This window comes from Haliotis rufescens, unplaced genomic scaffold, assembly GCF_023055435.1.
Source record: "Haliotis rufescens isolate VD_foot unplaced genomic scaffold, xgHalRufe1.0.p SCAF_13, whole genome shotgun sequence".
NCBI classification, from domain to species: domain Eukaryota; kingdom Metazoa; phylum Mollusca; class Gastropoda; order Lepetellida; family Haliotidae; genus Haliotis; species Haliotis rufescens.
In genome coordinates this window covers 25,889,393-25,909,913 of record NW_025963813.1, presented here as the reverse complement: position 1 = coordinate 25,909,913, position 20,521 = coordinate 25,889,393, and the positions used below count along the sequence as shown (strand labels likewise).

The window sequence follows — 20,521 nt, the reverse complement described above, 5'->3', positions numbered from 1 at the left end:
GCAAGTTCTACCCAACAAATACTGTGACCCTATTAGAATGGGCTTACAGTGGTCCTGTTGACAGCTTACAGAAAAGGACTTCTAAGTACGATCAACAAAATTTGAACATAAGCATATGTATCACTGTTGACAAAGTTGAATAGAAATAAAGAAAAACTTGGTGCAATAAAACATAAGTGCATGAATACTCAAAAACAGAATACATTGTCATAGTGAAGATCTTCAACTGTGGAAGATTGATTTGTGTAAACCACATGTATTTACAATAACCATGGTAACTGAAAAATAATATCATTCAATAATATCACTGTAGGATACCCTAGCCATATTTCATGGTCCAAATTTCACAACTTTTCAAGTCTTTTGTATATGGCATATCTCACTATGACACCAATCTTAGATTGTCCTTTGGCAAGATGCATGTGTGCAAACATCTATGTGTTTAGAGTAACAGATGGGATAACTAGGTGTGAAAAGGGTTTTTGTAAAATTAAAGAAAACTGTCATCATATTTCTCTGATGCAAGATCAGAGTGCCAGAGAACTAAGAATGTCATCTCTGATACTGGATCAGCTGGATAATGAGACTCGAGACAAAGCTGTCACACAGTGGCCATGTGGCTTCTGATCCCACCTTCCCTGACACTATTTGAAGCCATAACAGGCTGAACCTGTGTGTAATGTAATAACAATCCTACAACAAAGTCAACAAACACACACAAGGTAGTCTCAGTTACTTCAGTTTCCCTGATTATTTCTCCAGTTAAATATATCTATATCTTCAAAACTCTACACAGCATTATAAATATAGGAATAAATTGAGCACACAATTATTGCATCAGGTTGTTCTCAATAACAATCATGTGGTGTTCTGCGGAGTACGTCAACACATCACATCTGCAGTGGCAGGACCACAATGACAACACAAGACCTTGTCTGCCTCACAGCCAGTGGCAGCAGCTGAACAAGGATGACAGGGAGCAGACAGAAGAGATTCAACCAGTGAATTTCGTGAGCTGTAGAACCAGGGCAAAATAGGGATAAATAGAGTGTCCCTAACACCCTTGCAAATACATGGAGTTTGGGGGGCTAGGGGGCTGGCAGTTTGTTTATTAATGTTTTTGTCATTGTTATTTGCCCAAGGAACAGCCCTGCAGCTCGTAGGGTCTCTGCAGACCCAAGTCAGGGTGAGAGTTATCCTCCAATCAGGTTACCCCCTTCATGAGGGTGAGAGTTACTCCACCCACCGCCACTCCCACCCCCAGTCAGGGTGAGAGTTACTCCACCCACCGCCACTCCCACCCCCAGTCAGGGTGAGAGTTACTCCACCCACCGCCACTTCCACCCCCAGTCAGGGTGAGAGTTACTCCACCCACCGCCACTCCCACCCCCAGTCAGGGTGAGAGTTACTCCACCCACCGCCACTCCCACCCCCAGTCAGGGTGAGAGTTACTCCACCCACCGCCACTCCCACCCCCAGTCAGGGTGAGAGTTACCCCACCCACCGCCACTCCCACCCCCAGTCAGGGTGAGAGTTACCCCACCCACCGCCACTTCCACCCCTAGTCAGGGTGAGAGTGACCCCACCCACCGCCACTCCCACCCCCAGTCAGGGTGAGAGTTACCCCATCCCCAGTGAGGATGAGAGTTACTCCACCCACCGCCACTCCCACCCCCAGTGAGGCTGAGAGTTACTCCACCTACTGCCACTCCCACCCCCAGTCAGGGTGAGAGTTACTCCACCCACTGCCACTCCCACCCCCAGTCAGGGTGAGAGTTACTCCACCCACTGCCACTCCCACCCCCAGTGAGGCTGAAAGTTACTCCACCCACCGCCACTCCCACCCCCAGTCAGGGTGAGAGTTAGCCCACCCACCGCCACTCCCGGCCCCAGTGAGGCAGAAAGTTACTCCACCCACTGCCACTCCCAGCCCCAGTCAGGGTGAGAGTTACTCCACCCACCGCCACTCCCACCCCCAGTGAGGCTGAGAGTTCCCCCACCCACTGCCACTCCCAGCCCCAGTCAGGGTGATAGTATTTTTCTACCTGTTGAAACATTTCAGAGTTGCACAGGGAAAGTCACCCCAAAACATAACATGATCATAATGGACTATAACTATAGTTTCATAGTTAGCCTATTGATAAGCTGTGTTATTATCAGTAAAACAATGTGCTTTGGGTATTTTTTAGGTGAAGAATGGATACCGGTAATCACTTTGGGAGGGTAATAAAAATAATGAATGGACATATACATCGGAGTAGAGTTGCCAGTCTTTCTTGTACACTGGTTGAACATGTTCACCCCCCCTCCCACCCATCAGCAATATTCAGGAACACAATGGATGACAGGAAACACCTACAAAAGCATGATATTCACATTGCCAATAATTCATGACATCAAGATCTTCATTTATGTCAAAGTGAGGCACTAATCGTGGGAACGTGTCATATGTGAATGGAAGATCAACTGTGGGTGTGTCAGCAAACATTAACATGAAACAGACCCAGCACGATGGCGGCTTTGCATAGACATTGTCAACAAATTCGTTACAGTTCAGAAACGGAATCAGAAAGTGGAGCACAAAGTAAATTGAGAGAGACTCATCTGTAAAGAGGAGATGTACCTGAGACAATGGTCATTCTCTATCACATTAATAAATGTTAATGAGTATATTAAGTTACCAATAAATAAAAGACATTAAAATGTTTTAATTCTAAACAAGTAATCATGTAAATATTCATTTACTTGGTGTAATGTATATATCAGCATTACTTTACAACATCACTGTAGATTATCTAATTCATTGAAAGCCAGTGACAGTCAGTAGCCTCTGGTGAAGAATCACAGATATGCTGGTGTGTAACATGATACGGTGAAAACAAATCTGTATATTGATGTGATGGTCATTGAATGAGAGGATATGTGAGTTTGACTTAGCACAGCTTTGGACAGTAAGGCAGTTATAGTCTGTGCCCAGAACTGTTGAGCCTACTAGACTGATTATGCCACTCAGCACTATTTTCAATCGATTTTAGTGTTACTATATAGTGAGTGAGGCCGCACCAAGGATGGTACCTCAGTGTTATCACACCAAGGATGGTCTTTCATGAGACCACACCAAGTACGCTACCTTCATGAGACCACATCACGTACGCTACATTCGTGAGGCCACACCAATTATGCTACCTTCATGAGGCCACACCAAGTACGCTACCTTCATGAGACCACATCACGTACGCTACCTTCATGAGGCCACACCAAGTACGCTACCTTCATGAGGCCACACCAAGTACGCTACCTTCATGAGACCACATCACGTACGCTACCTTCATGAGACCACATCACGTATGCTACCTTCATGAGACCACATCACGTATGCTACCTTCATGAGACCACATCACGTACGCTACCTTCATGAGGCCACACCAAGTACGCTACCTTCATGAGGCCACACCAAGTACGCTACCTTCATGAGGCCACATCACGTACGCAACCTTCATGAAACCACATCACGTACGCTACCTTCATGAGGCCACACCAAGTACGCTACCTTCATGAGGCCACACCAAGTACGCTACCTTCATGAGACCACATCACGTACGCTACCTTCATGAGGCCACACCAAGTACGCTACCTTCATGAGGCCACACCAAGTACGCTACCTTCATGAGACCACATCACGTACGCTACCTTCATGAGACCACATCACGTAGGCTACATTCGTGAGGCCACACCAAGTACGCTACCTTCATGAGGCCACACCAAGTACGCTACCTTCATGAGGCCACACCAAGTACGCTACATTCGTGAGGCCACACCAAGTACGCTACATTCGTGAGGCCGCACCAAGGATGGTACCTCCGTGTTATCACACCAAGGATGGTACCTCAGTGTTATCACACCAAGGATGGTCTTTCATGAGACCACACCAAGTACGCTACCTTCATGAGACCACATCACGTACACTACCTTCATGAGGCCACACCAAGTACGCTACATTCGTGTGGCCACACCAAGGATGGTATAGCTGCAAGTTACAGTGAATTGATGGAGTTATTACATCACTGTTTAAACGTGGAAACAACTTCACCACCACGGGATAATGGCAGTTGATAGGAATGAAATTAATGTAATATCTCATGAAAGACTTCAGTAGTGATGGAAAAATGGCAAAATGGCAGATTTTGTTATTCAAACAAGTACTGTCAAAAGAGCCACTAAAAGTGCTCTTCCTTACTTAATTTTATTAATAATATATTGCACCACCAGTAAGTCAACCTTCAGATACAAAAGTGCCTAAAATATCTCGTAACATCTGAAGCCTGTGTGGAGTACTACCACAAAGCTTCATTGCTTATCTTGGTCGTTCTTCTTGGTGGCCATACTGTTGTCCTCCTCGAGGAGTCAAGTTGGAGTTAACTTAACTGGCTGCACATTCTCTAACCGGATATTTTCCTTGTCCTCTTCCGCTGTATCTTTTCCTTGCACAGTTTGTGTCGTGGAGGCATCTTTCTTGGTAGAACTGTCTCTGCGGAGGGAGGGCGCCCGAAGCAGTCCCTTGGTTTTGATCAGCTCATCATCCAGAGGGTTCTTCCGATTGGCTGTGTTTACCTGCCGGATGTCTTCAGCTGTCTGAATGGCATCAACTCTGTTCAAAATTGTGAAATATGTTAGTACATGATAATATGACATGGTTATCAAACATTGCTGTGTGTAGTTGCCTAAGTGCTTCAACACCACCTGTGACTACCTGTCTGAACATTGGCAATCTCTTTCTTCCCCTCATGTAGGATTCAAAAGTGACTGAATGGAGAACCTGTTATTATCATCATCTCACAGTGTAGATGACCTGGATCAGGCAATGGTGAACACTGCCAGCATAAACCAGCCACAGCCGAGATATGGCCTACCCCACAGTGTGAGCACTGTCAACAGTGCCAGCATAAACCAGCCACAGCTGAGATATGGCCTACCCCATGGTGTGAGCACTGTCAACACTGCCAGCATAAACCAGTCACAGCTGAGATATGGCCTACCCCACGGTGTGAGCACTGTCAACAGCCACAGCATAAACCAGTCACAGCTGAGATATGGCCTACCCCATGTTGTGAGCACTGTCAACAGTGCCAGCATAAACCAGTCACAGTTGAGATATGGCCTACCCCACGGTGTGAGCACTGTCAACAGCCACAGCATAAACCAGCCACAGCTGAGATATGGCCTACCCCATGGTGTTAGCACTGTCAACACTGCCAGCATAAACCAGCCACAGCTGAGATATGGCCTACCCCACGGTGTGAGTACTGTCAACAGCCACAGCATAAACCAGCCACAGCTGAGATATGGCCTACCCCATGGTGTGAGCACTGTCAACAGCCACAGCATAAACCAGCCACAGCTGAGATATGGCCTACCCCTTTGGGTGTTTATTATAGGGATGGGTGGGTCAGAGAGAAACAGGGGAGAGTCACCATGAAATATGACAGTCTCTAGGGAGGGTCATAAAAAATAATACAAATATTCATGGTTGGATATGAAAAAATGAACAGGTTATAATAAAATATAAAGTGCTTTCACAGTTTGTCTTAAAAGGACAAGGACAAGGTGGGGGGTCATCCAAAATATGCCAAGCATTATGGGATTACATTATAAAATATGATACACATATTCAGTAAGAGACATCAGATACCCCTGAACTCCATGTAAAAATGACCAGTCCCTTATCTATCTTTAAACACTAACATAATCATTTACAAGTTTCCCCAAGTCACCTAGCTACTGACTTAGTGCAGACAATCGACTTGAAATACAAGGCCCCCACAAGGCTATTTGTGGAGACATTGTGCTAATATCTGACCTCTGTTGGGAGTCTGGGTGCACAGCGTTGATCTCGTCCAACAATGCATGCATCTGATTGTCATGCTCCGTGTCATTCGTAGACTGGCCAAGCCTGGCGACAGAAACATACATGAAGTGTCACACATGCTGACAGCGACCTCCTCACACGCAACTTGTCATGCAAATGTCTGTGTACCCTAGGTCTCAATAAGGTAAATGTGTTCAGTAGAAATCACACTAAATATATTATGAAGCTGCATACAACTGCGATCAAGAGTATGTTATCAATTCATTCATGACATTCTTGGCCCTGAATGTGTGTTTATGAAAATGTAGCAGTGCATAAGAACGTGACAAACGCTGGTTCTCTTTACAAGCTGGAGAGAACATTCATGTTAGAGCAATGTGATGCATGGCAGCGAGAAAGAGTCTAATACTGACAGGTTAGCATAGCAAGGATCAAATGCACACAGAAGTGGAAAACAAAACATGTATACTACCATTTTGTGTCTGTCAAACATCAGGTCTGCTGGAGTCTTCATGGCCATTAAACCCCTAAACTGTCATGAAAACAGAACTCACCAGCACAAATAGGATCCACTTAAACGTACTCTCTACTCAGAGTCCATAGGGTACCTACTTGGGTGTATATCTCTCTGTGACGGAGGCAATGGAGTACCTACTTGGGTGCATGTCTCTCTGTGACGGAGGCAATGGGGTACCTACTTGGGTGCATGTCTCTCTGTGATGAAGACTACAAGGTACCTACTTGGGTGCATGTCTCTCTGTGACGGAGGCAATGGGGTACCTACTTGGGTGCGAGTCTCTCTGTGACAGAGGCAATGGGGTACCTACTTGGGTGCATGTCTCTCTGTGACGGTGGCTATGTGGTACCTACTTGGGTGAAAGTCTCTCTGTGACAGAGGCAATGGGGTACCTACTTGGGTGCATGTCTCTCTGTGATGAAGACTACAAGGTACCTACTTGGGTGCATGTCTCTCTGTGACGGAGATAATGGGGTACCTCCTTGGGTGCAAGTCTCTCTGTGACGGAGATAATGGGGTACCTACTTGGGTGCATGTCTCTCTGTGACGGAGATAATGGGGTACCTACTTGGGTGCATGTCTCTCTGTGATGGAGGCAGTGGGGTACCTACTTGGGTGCATGTCTCTCAGTGACAGAGGCAATGGGGTACCTACTTGGGTGCGAGTCTCTCTGTGATGAAGACTACAAGGTACCTACTTGGGTGCGAGTCTCTCTGTGACGGAGATAATGGGGTACCTACATGGGTGCATGTCTCTCTGTGACAGAGGCAATGGGGTACCTACTTGGGTGCATGTCTCTCTGTGACAGAGGCAATGGGGTACCTACTTGGGTGCATGTCTCTCTGTGACAGAGGCAATGGGGTACCTACTTGGGTGCATGTCTCTCTGTGACAGAGGCAATGGGGTACCTACTTGGGTGCATGTCTCTCTGTGACAGAGGCAATGGGGTACCTACTTGGGTGCATGTCTCTCTGTGACAGAGGCAATGGGGTACCTACTTGGGTGCATGTCTCTCTGTGACAGAGGCAATGGGGTACCTACTTGGGTGCATGTCTCTCTGTGACGGAGGCAATGGGGTACCTACTTGGGTGCGAGTCTCTCTGTGATAAAGACTACAAGGTACCTACTTGGATGCATGTCTCTCTGTGACGGAGGCAATGGGGTACCTACTTGGGTGTGAGTCTCTCTGTGACGGAGGCTATGTGGTACCTACTTGGGTGCGAGTCTCTCTGTGACGGAGATAATGGGGTACCTACTTGGGTGCGAGTCTCTCTGTGACGGAGGCTATGGGGTACCTACTTGGGTGCGAGTCTCTCTGACACGGAGGCTATGTGGTACCTACTTGGGTGCGAGTGTCTCTGTGACGGAGATAATGGGGTACCTACTTGGGTGCGAGTTTCTCTGTGACGGAGGCTATGGGGTACATACTTGGGTGCGAGTCTCTCTGTGACGGAGATAATGGGGTACCTACTTGGGTGCGAGTCTCTCTGTGACGGAGGCTATGGGGTACCTACTTGGGTGCGAGTCTCTCTGACACGGAGGCTATGTGGTACCTACTTGGGTGCGAGTCTCTCTGTGAAGGAGATAATGGGGTACCTACTTGGGTGCATGTCTCTCTGTGACGGAGACTACAAGGTACTTACTTGGGTGCGAGTCTCTCTGTGAAGGAGGCTATGTGGTACCTACTTGGGTGCGAGTGTCTCTGTGACGGAGATAATGGGGTACCTACTTGGGTGCATGTCTCTCTGTGACAGAGGCAATGGGGTACCTACTTGGGTGCATGTCTCTCTGTGACAGAGGCAATGGGGTACCTACTTGGGTGCAAGTCTCTCTGTGATGAAGACTACAAGGTACCTACTTGGGTGCGAGTCTCTCTGTGACGGAGATAAAGGGGTACCTACTTGGGTGCATGTCTCTCTGTGACAGAGGCAATGGGGTACCTACTTGGGTGCAAGTCTCTCTGTGATGAAGACTACAAGGTACCTACTTGGGTGCGAGTCTCTCTGTGATGGAGATAATGGGGTACCTACTTAGGTGCATGTCTCTCTGTGATGGAGGCAATGGGGTACCTACTTGGGTGCATGTCTCTCTGTGACAGAGGCAATGGGGTACCTACTTGGGTGCGAGTCTCTCTGTGATGAAGACTACAAGGTACCTACTTGGGTGCGAGTCTCTCTGTGACAGAGATAATGGGGTACCTACTTGGGTGCGAGTTTCTCTGTGACGGAGGCTATGGGGTACCTACTTGGGTGCGAGTCTCTCTGTGACGGAGATAATGGGGTACCTACTTGGGTGCGAGTCTCTCTGTGACGGAGGCTATGGGGTACCTACTTGGGTGCGAGTCTCTCTGACACGGAGGCTATGTGGTACCTACTTGGGTGCGAGTCTCTCTGTGACGGAGACTATGGGGTACCTACTTGGGTGCATGTCTCTCTGTGACGGAGACTACAAGGTACTTACTTGGGTGCATGTCGTTCTGTGACGGAGATAAAGGGGTACCTACTTGGGTGCATGTCTCTCTGTGACAGAGGCAATGGGGTACCTACTTGGGTGCAAGTCTCTCTGTGATGAAGACTACAAGGTACCTACCTGGGTGCGAGTCTCTCTGTGACGGAGATAATGGGGTACCTACTTAGGTGCATGTCTCTCTGTGACGGAGGCAATGGGGTACCTACTTGGGTGCATGTCTCTCTGTGACAGAGGCAATGGGGTACCTACTTGGGTGCGAGTCTCTCTGTGATGAAGACTACAAGGTACCTACTTGGGTGCGAGTCTCTCTGTGATGGAGATAATGGGGTACCTACTTAGGTGCATGTCTCTCTGTGACGGAGGCAATGGGGTACCTACTTGGGTGCATGTCTCTCTGTGACAGAGGCAATGGGGTACCTACTTGGGTGCGAGTCTCTCTGTGACGGAGGCTATGTGGTACCTACTTGGGTGCATGTCTCTCTGTGACGGAGGCAATGGGGTACCTACTTGGGTGCATGTCTCTCTGTGATGAAGACTACAAGGTACCTACTTGGGTGCATGTCTCTCTGTGACGGAGGCAATGGGGTACCTACTTGGGTGCATGTCTCTCTGTGACGGAGGCAATGGGGTACCTACTTGGGTGCGAGTCTCTCTGTGATGAAGACTACAAGGTACCTACTTGGGTGCATGTCTCTCTGTGACGGAGGCAATGGGGTACCTACTTGGGTGCGAGTCTCACTCTGACGGAGGCTATGTGGTACCTACTTGGGTGCGAGTCTCTCTGTGACGGAGATAATGGGGTACCTACTTGGGTGCGAGTCTCTCTGTGACGGAGATAATGGGGTACCTACTTGGGTGCGAGTCTCTCTGTGACGGAGGCTATGGGGTACCTACTTGGGTGCAAGTCTCTCTGTGAAGGAGGCTATGTGGTACCTACTTGGGTGCGAGTCTCTCTGTGACGGAGGCTATGTGGTACCTACTTGGGTGCGAGTCTCTCTGTGACGGAGGCTATGTGGTACCTACTTGGGTGCGAGTCTCTCTGTGAAGGAGGCTATGTGGTACCTACTTGGGTGCGAGTCTCTCTGTGACGGAGGCTATGTGGTACCTACTTGGGTGCGAGTCTCTCTGTGACGGAGGCTATGTGGTACCTACTTGGGTGCGAGTCTCTCTGTGACGGAGGCTATTTGGTACCTACTTGGGTGCGAGTCTCTCTGTGACGGAGGCTATGTGGTACCTACTTGGGTGCGAGTCTCTCTGTGACGGAGGCTATGGATGAGATGTAGGAGGTCAGCTGGGCTGTGATGACCTTCAGGTGCTTTGTCTCCAGCTGGAGTCTCACAACATCCTGGCACTGAGCTGCAGTCAAACAAGAGAGTGTAAGAAGGAGGTGCAATATTTGAACTTTTCAGGTCCACCACAGCAGAAAGGCAGTAAATATTATGATGATGGTTTATTTGAATTAAACTTCCAACAAGTGGATAACAAAATCAGTTGATGGTGACACTGTCAAACAAAAACATTTGTTAATAGGTCAATGGATAATACCAGGCATTTGATCTGAAGACACTAGATATTTTCCTGGGCCCCAACATGACCTTGAGGTGTTCTGACTCCCAACTTACCCTGGTACAGCTCTTGTTCATTGGCTATCCTTTGGACACTCTCCTCCCAGTGCTGGAACAAACACTCCCAACATCAGACAGTTCAGTCAGACACTTCATCCACATTCATAACATCTTATCACCCATACCACATAAAAGGAAGACCACATGAATAATTTAACATTTTCATGATCAACAAGAAGGGTTTAATTCCCAACAAATAGTTGAGCCCAATAAAAAAGGGCTCTTGAAAGCCTATGTGAGAGTGAGTCTGTTTTGTAGAATGTTCCTATTCGGAATATTCTATAAGTAATACGTTACCACTGTTATACCGAGGCTGTTGTCTCCCACAACTGCTATTATAGCAAAATCTTCCACAGAGATCTCAATTACCTCATGCAGCCCGTGCGTAGCCACCTAGCTGCCATGTGACACCCTTCTCTCTTGTCTCTAGTGAGAGCAAGTGCTCGGGGGACGGTCGAGCAGGCATCACCTCAAGTGGTAACGTATTACTTATAGAATAATCCAAATAGGAAAATTCTGCAAATTACATTAAGTAATACGTTACCACTGTTATACCGAGGCTGACTACCACAGTAGGCGGTGGGGAGCACCTACAACCCGAACCTGACTGCTCGTGTTCCTTCCGACCAGCGGAAGTAAACAACAAGGTGGAAGCACTCGATGCACATGCTCCTAGCTAGGCGTTACCCTATAGGAATACCAAAGCACTGTCAAGCGCATACCGTAAGGCTCAATCGTCTTTGCCAAATGATTGGTGACTCCCAACGGCCTCACTGGATAGGTATTTCATTGCCACAGCGGATGAGAACACAGTATCCTTGTGAGCTAAATCTTAGATCAGGTTAAACAGTCGAAAAGAGGGAAATTAATTTCATTCAGACCGTATATCCAAGAGCAAGCCTACTTTAAGTATGCATTAGGCGCGTGACCTAATTCCAGTATTTGTAAGCATGCATTACAAGGTTGGAATACACGACAGACAATTAAATACATAGTTGTCAAAATACAAATAAGGACAAAACACACAAAAAGCCGCCTCACCTGTGGTGTGAGTGCTCTGTTTTGCAGGACCCCCACTCCTGTACCCACGGCATTGGGAACATTGGAGTCGACCCAGATTGACCACCGTGCAAGGTCTGATGACATAGGAGTTCGGAATTGCGTTGGGCACACCCCTTAGATGACTGCTTGTGCCGCGATCAGCGGCCCAAGACTGTGCACAACCTCTACGTCTTCATCAGAAACCTTTCTGAGGTAATGATTGGCAAAAACCGAGGCAGAACGCCAGTAACAACCTCTCAATATTCTGTGAACAGAGATATTGGAGTGTAGGGCAAATGTTGCCGCTAGCGCCCTGATCTCGTGCGGGTTTGACCCCGCAACCGGTTACCCCCGAGACCAGTACGCCAGATTGATGAATCAAGTTTCAAGTTATGTCAGCAGTCCGATTAGGGTTACACCAGATGGTCACGCCCTTCTTGTCTGCGTTCATTCGAGGCCTTAAGATAATACTTAAGGGCCCTAACCGGACACAGTGATCTGTCCTCAGTATCAGCAGGATGTAAGTTCTCTTTCAGATTAAATCCTCCTTGGGGCACTTATTGCATTTTCCTGGCTCAAGAAAATCTACATGACATAGTTGTAACCATTTTCCTTAATAAAAATTGTTACCACACAAAAAACTTTGTTTTTGTATGATATACGTCCACCCTTATGGTGCCTCACCCTCCACGGCGCGTCACACCAAGGGAAGCAACTCTCACCCAAATCACTTTCATTATGTCATCTGACAAAGACAGACGTGCTGTTTTTTTCAAGACAAAACAAAGTACAAGATAACGTTCGTACAAGAACCATGGCAGACCAAACTGTATGTATGGTACATTTCTTTCATGCAAAGGCGTAATACCTCGCATTATAAAGTTATAAAGTTGTAATTATGTGACACGTGTACGATACCTTTGAATCAAAGGCCGTCGTAGCGTCCATTTTGTAGTGCCACGTATGATACATGTAACACCAGGGCCATCAAAAACCGCTTGGGTTTTTTAATGTTATATCATCGGGCTTTAACCTACAATCTTTTCCTTTAAATTAAACCCAAGGTGATGTGTTAATTATTTTTAAATTTCACTTACCTTTTTTACGGGTTTTTTACACCTTCGCGCGTAACACGCCCACTTTGGTGTTATAATTATACTACGACATTGGCTATTAGTATCGCGTTACCAATCGCATTCTAAATTACGCCTTTGCTTCTAGTTACACAATTTATGCACGTATCTTTCCGATCTTTCAATCGCACTGATACACTTTATTACCCTTCCCGCCAAACTAAAAAATTACGGTCTTTTTTACAGACCTTCAAACTGTGTACGAGGTGCTCGGCTTCGATTCCCCCCCAAGACAGGCATGATACTTGCATAAAGTGTTTGGATCTGTGTTGCATTCACACCACGGGCGCAGAAAAAGAGAAATGTGGACCTCTTACATTTTAAGGGTCTATTGAAGGCGGGGGTGGACATTAAATCGGCAAGGACCGCCCCCCCCCCCCTCTAAAAAAGTAAGAAGGGTAAAAAAGCAGCTGAGACTGTCTCCTCCGCTCCCTCCCCGGGGTCCGGGGGAGAAGGCTCTAGGGTCCCCGTCACAATCACTGCACCCTCTCCTGCACCGTCTTTGGCAGACATCTCTGCCTTGTTGAGGTCGCAGATGGCGTCGATGATGGAGGAGGTAAAGTCTCAGCTCCGAGAGGAGATGCGGACCGAGCCTTCCCCGTTGTCGGCGCCGGACGCGGCTTCGAGACCTTGTGATATGCCCGGCGTCGGCCGAGGCAGGCCACTTGGTCTCGGGGACGATCTCAGACCGGGGTTCGGCGCCGGCTCGAGGTCGCTCCCCAGCGGAGGGGTGGCGGGCACTGGCCCGTTCACTACCGACGCACAGTTCTCCCTAGCGGAGCCAGACGCCTCTTCCGAGGCCGAGGCTTCCTCTAGCGGATTTCTAGCCCGTTTCCTCGTTGAGGCATGTACGGGACAAGATTGTCCAGGTACTGCCTCAGGTGGCTGCGCCCATGCCCCAGTCGGATCCGACTGAGTTCCGCCTTCTGGGGGACGCTTTTGCTCCGAGCAAGGCGCCCCAGGTGCGGCTCCGTATTCTGTCCTCATTGGTGCATGAAGTCATCAACCCTCTGTTGTCGGGTGCCCGCAGGAAGTTCGACCTGCCCGAACTTATTAAGCGGTACCCGTTAGCAGAGGATGGTGATTTTGAGGTACCGGTGGTGGACGAATGCGTCTGGACCTCCGTTACCCTGGGGGGGTCTTCGACCCCCAACTTGGCTAAGGTCAAGCAGGGCCGGCGGTTGCCACCCTTTCCCGCGTGCGGTACGGAGCTGAAGGCTGCTTACGTTTGCTTCGAAGAGCAATATCGTAACGCATGTCAGCAGCTCCGGGTGTCCATACACTCCGCTTATCTGTCGGCCGTACAGAGGGAGTTGGCGGGAGAGGGGCCGGCCGACTCTTCGGAGTTGGCCGCGCAACTTACGGAGGTACATAGTCATCTTGCGAGGGAAGCTATTCGTAGCTGTGCCTCGCAGATGATGTGCGCAGTCATGGGCATGCGCAGGCTGTGGATGTCGGTATCCAAATACTCGGCTTCCACACGCCAGGATTTACTTGCTTTGCCTTATAAGATGGGTGCCACCCTCTTCCCTGGGGCTCAGCAGGTGGTCCGAGAGGCCGCACAGTTGTATGCCTCCATCAAGGATTCTAAGGCCTTGTTGGAGGTACCATGCGTTAAACCGCGTAAGCGGACCTCTCCACTTGCTTCCTCCTACGCTGATGCGCCGGGTCAGAAGTCTGCACCTGCTTGGAAGCAGCCGCTTCCTTCAGGTAAGGGCGCCGGGAGGAGCAAGAGAGGCAGGGGCCGGGGCAGGGCAGCTGGTCGAGGCCAGCAGCCTTTTCGCGGGGCCGGCAACCCATCGGGTTCCCATTAGCGCCCGAAGCGCCCCGGGCAGACCCACGGTCGCATGTTATCGAACTGCCGACAGCCGGGGTCCACTGCCTCAAGCCGGATGTCCCCGTAGGCGGCCGACTGGCTCTATTCCTGCAGGAATGGGAGACAGTCACATCCAATCCCTGGACCCTGTCCACTCTAAGGGATGGCCATTTGCCTCGGTGGAAACATCATCCGCCCCCCTTCTCCGGGATAAAGCACACTCCGGTGCCTGCTACCTAGCTCTGTGCGGGTTTATAGTCTCTCGTGATCTGTGCCCCCAATATCACTTGTTCAAAAAAGTGGGTGGGGTGGGGGGTGTGTGTGTCTCGAGTTCTCGATATGATAAGCCACAAAGAATGGCTCTTTTCATTGTGTAACGCCCTGTCTCCAGCCCCCGCCTTTCGACGGTGGTGCCTCACGATAAGGTTGGTTCCATTTATTGAACTCTTGTTTATTCATTGAAATAATCAAAATACGATGTATTTATGCACGCTTGTTGCTGACGGATGCCACTTCCTAGATTATCTTTAGGAGTCTATCTTGATGCAATAAGTGCCCCAAGGAGGATTTAATCTGAAAGAGAATTTTACAAACCTGTAGAGGTTATGAATTCTCTGATGAAATCCTCCTTGGGGCACGGCCACCCGCCTCCCCACATTCCGTCAGCATTAGACATATGGAAAGTGATTTGGGTGAGAGTTGCTTCCCTTGGCGTGACGCGCCGTGGAGGGTGAGGCACCATAAGGGTGGACGTATATCATACAAAAACAAAGTTTTTTGTGTGGTAACAATTTTTATTAAGGAAAATGGTTACAACTATGTCATGTAGATTTTCTTGAGCCAGGAAAATGCAATAAGTGCCCCAAGGAGGATTTCATCAGAGAATTCATAACCTCTACAGGTTTGTAAAAATTTCTTTGAGTGATCTTACACTGAATTCTCTCTCCGTTTGACCAAATTTCTGATTCTTAGCGACGAAGCCCATGAGCAGGCCCAGGCGGACCGCTCCTTTGTTGCCCCTATCAAATCGTACCTTAGTGACATCGAGTGCATGAATCTCAGACACATGTGCAGCCGTGGCAAAGGAGAGGAGAAATGTTGTTTTCCAAGTCACATGCCGAAACAAAGCACTACTCAAGGGTTCATACGGAGCTTCCGTAAGTGATTTCAACACTAAGGAAAGATCCCAGGCCGGTGCCCGAAGGCGGCCTTTCTTAAGATCTTGCTGTTTGAAACCCTTGATAATACCCCGAATCAATGGCTCTTTTGAAAGACTGGTACCCATAGCAACCTCCCGTACCGTAGCAACGGAAGAGACATAGTTGGCAATGGAACCCCCAGAGAGTTTCCAGGTCTCTTGTAAGTGAGACACGAGCAATGTCCTGCACAGATACCTTATCTGGCGAATGAATGTGATGTTTACAACACCACTTCGTGAAAATAGCCCAACGTGCATTATACACCTTCTGGATAGAATCACGATGCATACTAACGTATGCCCGAGATGCCCGACGAGAAAAACCTTTACTCCTCAGTCGCTTGGTGACAACATCCACGCGTGCAGATTGAACTGCCCTGCGTTTGGATGAAGCTGACGAGTGTGAGGGTGGATCAGGAGATCCGGTCTCACAGGCAGTGGAAGCGGCGACTGCGTGACCTGGGCCAGTAAGTCGGGGTACCACGATCTGTTCGGCCACATGGGCGCGATCAGTAGCATTTGACAGCGAACTCATCAGAGCCAGCTGAGAATGAGTGGTATAAACGCCGTTGGCGGGTAAGCATAAGCGTCCATGCCCCTCCAGTCTAACGCAAGAGCATCGTGATCGATGGCCCTCGGGTCCGGGACTGGTGATAAAAACAACGGGAGTTGATTGTTGAACCTGTTTGCGAACAGGTCGACCATCAGACGACCCTGAGCGTCTGCCAGTACGTTCCGCACACCGGGAATGTGACGGGCGCGTACCTGGCACGGGACACTGTTCACCAGAGCGTAAAACTCGAACGTGAGATCGAGTAGCGAGTGACTGTGGGTTCCCCCCAGTTTGTTCACATAAGACGCTACCGTCGTGTTGTCGGTCGCCAGCATGAGCCGGGCGTCAACGAGACGATGCTTCCAGTGATTGACTGCGTTGATCACTGCCTTGAACTCGAGGTAATTGATGTGAAGACCTAGTTCGTCTACGCACCACAGCCCCGAGCTCACCTCCCCCTCTAGATGGGCGCCCAGCCAGTCTGTATACAGGTTCAATGTGGCCTGGAAGGGCCGCATAGAGACTCCTGATAAGATGTTGCAAGGGACTGTCCACCACTCCAGATGCGGTCAGAGCCGATCTGGGAGAGCGACGGACGCACTGTTCTCTTCCTGTGCTAACAACTGGATTAGAAACCGTTGCAGCGGGCGGAATTGGAGACGACCCCGTTCGGTGCAGTCCTGGGCTGACACAAGTAGCCCTAACAGCTGTTCCCAAAGGTGAACAGTCTGTTGCACCACTAAGACTTTGGCAATCATCGCCTGAATCTTGTGCCACCGGTCTTGGGGGACAAAGAGGCGATGGGTCACCGTGTCGAACCGACCTCCGATGAACTTCAAGTTCTGAGAGGGGGTTAACTCGCTCTTGGGGAGATTGACAATCCATCCCAATTGCTCCAAGAGCCGAAGTGCGAAATCGAGTTGACGAGACAGCATGTCCGTCATCCGATTTGCCACTAGCGAGTAGTCCAGGTACGCAAAGTACCTCACACCCCTCCTGTGGAGGAACCCCACTATGGGGGTGGTTAACCGGGTGAACAACCAGGGAGCAGATGATAGGCCGAATGGGAGTGCAACCCACTCGTAATGCCTGCCTTGAAAGGCAAACCTGAGATACTTGTGATGGTCCGAGTGGATCGGAACATGCAGATAAGCATCCTTCAGGTCGATCGATGTCGGCGGGCATGATCAGAGCTTTCAGGTCCGCCAAGGTCAACATTCTGAACTTGGGCGGCTTGTGCAGGTAAAACTCGTTGAACAATTTCAGATTGTGAATCATTCTGAGTTCGGCACTGTCCTTCTTGGGAACGAGAAATATCCTGGAGTAAAACCCCGGTGTTATTTCTGGAAGAGGTAACTCCTGTACCGCCCTCTTCTCCACCAACCTGCCAATGGCATCAGCTAGGATGGGAAGATCTGCTTCCGAAGAGAAACCTGCCAACGTGGCAACAGTTAGCGGCGGATCCGCTTTGAGATCTAGCCGATACCCACGGGTCGTCAAACACTTGTTCCCAATTCTCCCAGTAAGTCTGGAGTCTGGCTCCCACCGGGGAAGGAGAGGGGGGCCTAACCTAACCGCCCTTGCCGTCCCCCAGTTCCCCTTCTTCCCGCGAAAGGGCTGCTGATTGCCCTTACCGGAGCCCTCAGGGCGGGGCTTCATCCCGGAGGAAGAAGGACCCGACCCCTTAGACCTGCCAGCTGCAGCATCCTGGGGGGCACTCCGCTTAAAGGCGGCACCCAGGCGTCTATGCAGGGACCCAACAAGATCAAGTGTGTGCCGAGAGGCCTCGGCAGACGAAACAGCCTGTTGTTCTTTCAGAACCCCAGGGATCTTGGTATTGAAAAGGGTCCGCGCAGACCAAGGCTGCAAAAGGAGCACTTCCTGGTTGGCAGTGTCCAACCCCAAGGCGGCAAGATATGCTTGGCGCCTCATAAAATGGCACGTGCCGGAAATAAAGGCCGAAGCCCCGGCATTGTACTCAAGGGAAGCATTTAAACTGAGCAAGCAGTTGTAAATGCGCTGGTCTCGGTCCGTGGGAGAACCTTCGACCAGACTGGCCGCTGCAGCCAAGTAAGTGTCTCCGTGAGACATGGCAAGCATGGAGCGCCGAGCGAGGGTGTCCAGCTGCTGCAAGGTAGCCTGCGTTACCGGAGCAGCCGGTGGGGCACGGACACCCAACCTCTTAACATGGCCCTCCCTGAGGACCAGCCTCGGGAAAGGCAAGGTCATGAACTGGGAATGAACCCTTTCTCCATGACAGGGGAGGCAAAGGGAGACCCAGACCGGAGGCCGCCGCAAAGGCTTTCTCCAAGGAAGGCTTGATCCCGCGCAGCAAGGTTGATGCGGGGAAAGCCTTGTCGGAAGACTCCTCGAATACCTCGGCGGAACCCACAGAGCCATGGATTCCCCGCGGTACCGGCAGGGGCTTAGGCTTGTCCTCAAAGACGTCATAAGCCATAGCCACGCGGTCCTTAACCGATAGTGGGAGCAACGGTTCGGGGGAAGGTCCGGTGACCATGGGATCCGCCGCCGTACCAGTGGACCCCGCGTCCTGGTTGTGGGGGTAGAGGGGGTGGAGGACGGGGAGACATCCATGTCAGACATTGTTTTTACTATGAACAAAGAGTAAAACATGGTTACAACACACGCACCACAAATATTCACAAACGAGCATTTTCACAAGAAAATAAACGAGCAATGCGAATATAGAACATACACATATAACATATAGAGAAATAAGTGATGTAAACCCCCAAGACATACTAGAACAGGGGAACGTAAAACACAACGTGCATAGGAGACACCCCGCAAGTATATAGAAAAGAGTGTGGGTATTTTTTTTCCTTTTGGCAGGAAAAATATTTCCAAGCATAGTTACAGCAAACGCCCTGTAAAAGCACAGTTTATTTGAGACAATAAACAGTAATAAATATCACCGAATGGTTGGAGATACAGGAACGCTTCAGAGCGGTCTTGCTGGAGCAAGGGAAGAGACAAGAGAGAAGGGTGTCACAGTGGCAGCTAGGTGGCTCACACGTGCTGCATGAGGTAAGTGAGATCTCTGTGGTAGATTTCGCTATAAGAGCAGTTGTGGGAGACAACAGTCTCAGTATAACAGTGGTAACGTATTACTTAATGTAATTGAAAGGTGCTATGTGGGAGTGAGTCTGTTTGACAGGGGCTATGAGTGTCTATGTTGGAGTGAGTCTGTTTGACAGGGGCAATGGGTGCCTATGTGGGAGTGAGTCTGTTTGATAGGGGCAATGGGTGCCTATGTTGGAGTGAGTCTGTTTGATAGGGGCTATGAGTGTCTATGTGGGAGTGAGTCTGTTTGACAGGGGCAATGGGTGCCTATGTGGGAGTGAGTCTGTTTGATAGGGGCAATGGGTGCCTATGTGGGAGTGAGTCTGTTTGATAGGGGCAATGGGTGCCTATGTGGGAGTGAGTCTGTTTGATAGGGGCAATGGGTGCCTATGTGGGAGTGAGTCTGTTTGATAGGGGCAATGGGTGCCTATGTGGGAGTGAGTCTGTTTGATAGGGGCTATGAGTGTCTATGTTGGAGTGAGTCTGTTTGACAGGGGCTATGAATGCCTATGTGGGAGTGAGTCTATTTGACAGGGGCTATGAATGCCAATGTGGGAGTGAGTCTATTGAAAGGGGCTATGAGTGCCTATGTATTAGTGAGTCTGTTTTACAGGGGCTATGGGTGCCTATGTATTAGTGAGTCTGTTTTACAGGGGCTATGAGTGCCTATGTATTAGTGAGTCTGTTTTACAGGGGCTATGGGTGCCTATGTATTAGTGAGTCTGTTTGAAAGGGGCTATGGGGGTATCAACAATATATATGTCTCTACTACAGACATGAGTGTATCTTCTCTCTACTACAGACAAGAGTGTATTGTATCTCTACTACAGATGTGGGAGTACCATATCTCTACTGCAGACAGGAGTGTACCTTCTCGAGTGTTGGCTGTTTTTCCTCTATGTAGCCGTAGTGCTTCTCAAGCTGACACTCGACACCATCAATGACACTCTTTAGCTCCTCCACCGCCGACCGCCGCGCCAGACATCGCCTCAGGGTCAGATCTCTCTGCAGCTCCTGCACCTGAGACTTGAGTTTCTCGAGCTTCTGCAGCACATCCTGAACACAGACAGAAGGGAGAATGTCAGTACCATGAAAGAATGGTTCAATGAAACATAGTCTAAATACTGGGTCAAAACTAGGTAGTGAGATATACAGAGATGCTGTTGGAATTGTGAACCCTATGATTATCTCAAGCACTGTGACAGTGAAGTCGATGAAT

At 49.4% G+C, this 20,521-nt stretch overlaps 1 protein-coding gene across 9 annotated transcripts in view; it reads right to left on the bottom strand.

Moving 5' to 3' along the window:
* Positions 1 to 1,595: 1,595 nt before the first annotated feature.
* The window catches only part of LOC124110774 (RING finger protein 207-like), a 43,514-nt gene continuing 24,588 nt past the window's right edge, over positions 1,596 to 20,521 (bottom strand). The window contains exons 12-18 of one of the 9 annotated variants that reach the window (XR_007220406.1): positions 20,173 to 20,358; positions 10,475 to 10,526; positions 8,883 to 10,208; positions 7,851 to 8,495; positions 6,651 to 7,721; positions 5,858 to 5,950; positions 4,609 to 4,648 (exon numbers count right to left, since the gene is read on the bottom strand). Coding sequence is in view for 2 of the 9 variants with exons in the window: in XM_046470172.2 (XP_046326128.1) it covers positions 4,405 to 4,648; positions 5,858 to 5,950; positions 10,091 to 10,208; positions 10,475 to 10,526; positions 20,173 to 20,358 (693 nt within the window). In the remaining 7 variants the exon portion in view is untranslated. Of the gene's footprint in view, positions 4,649 to 5,857; positions 5,951 to 6,650; positions 8,496 to 8,882; positions 10,209 to 10,474; positions 10,527 to 20,172; positions 20,359 to 20,521 lie in introns of those variants that run through there. The other 8 variants (XR_007220405.1, XR_006857330.2, XR_007220404.1 and 5 more) reach the window with 8 other exon arrangements.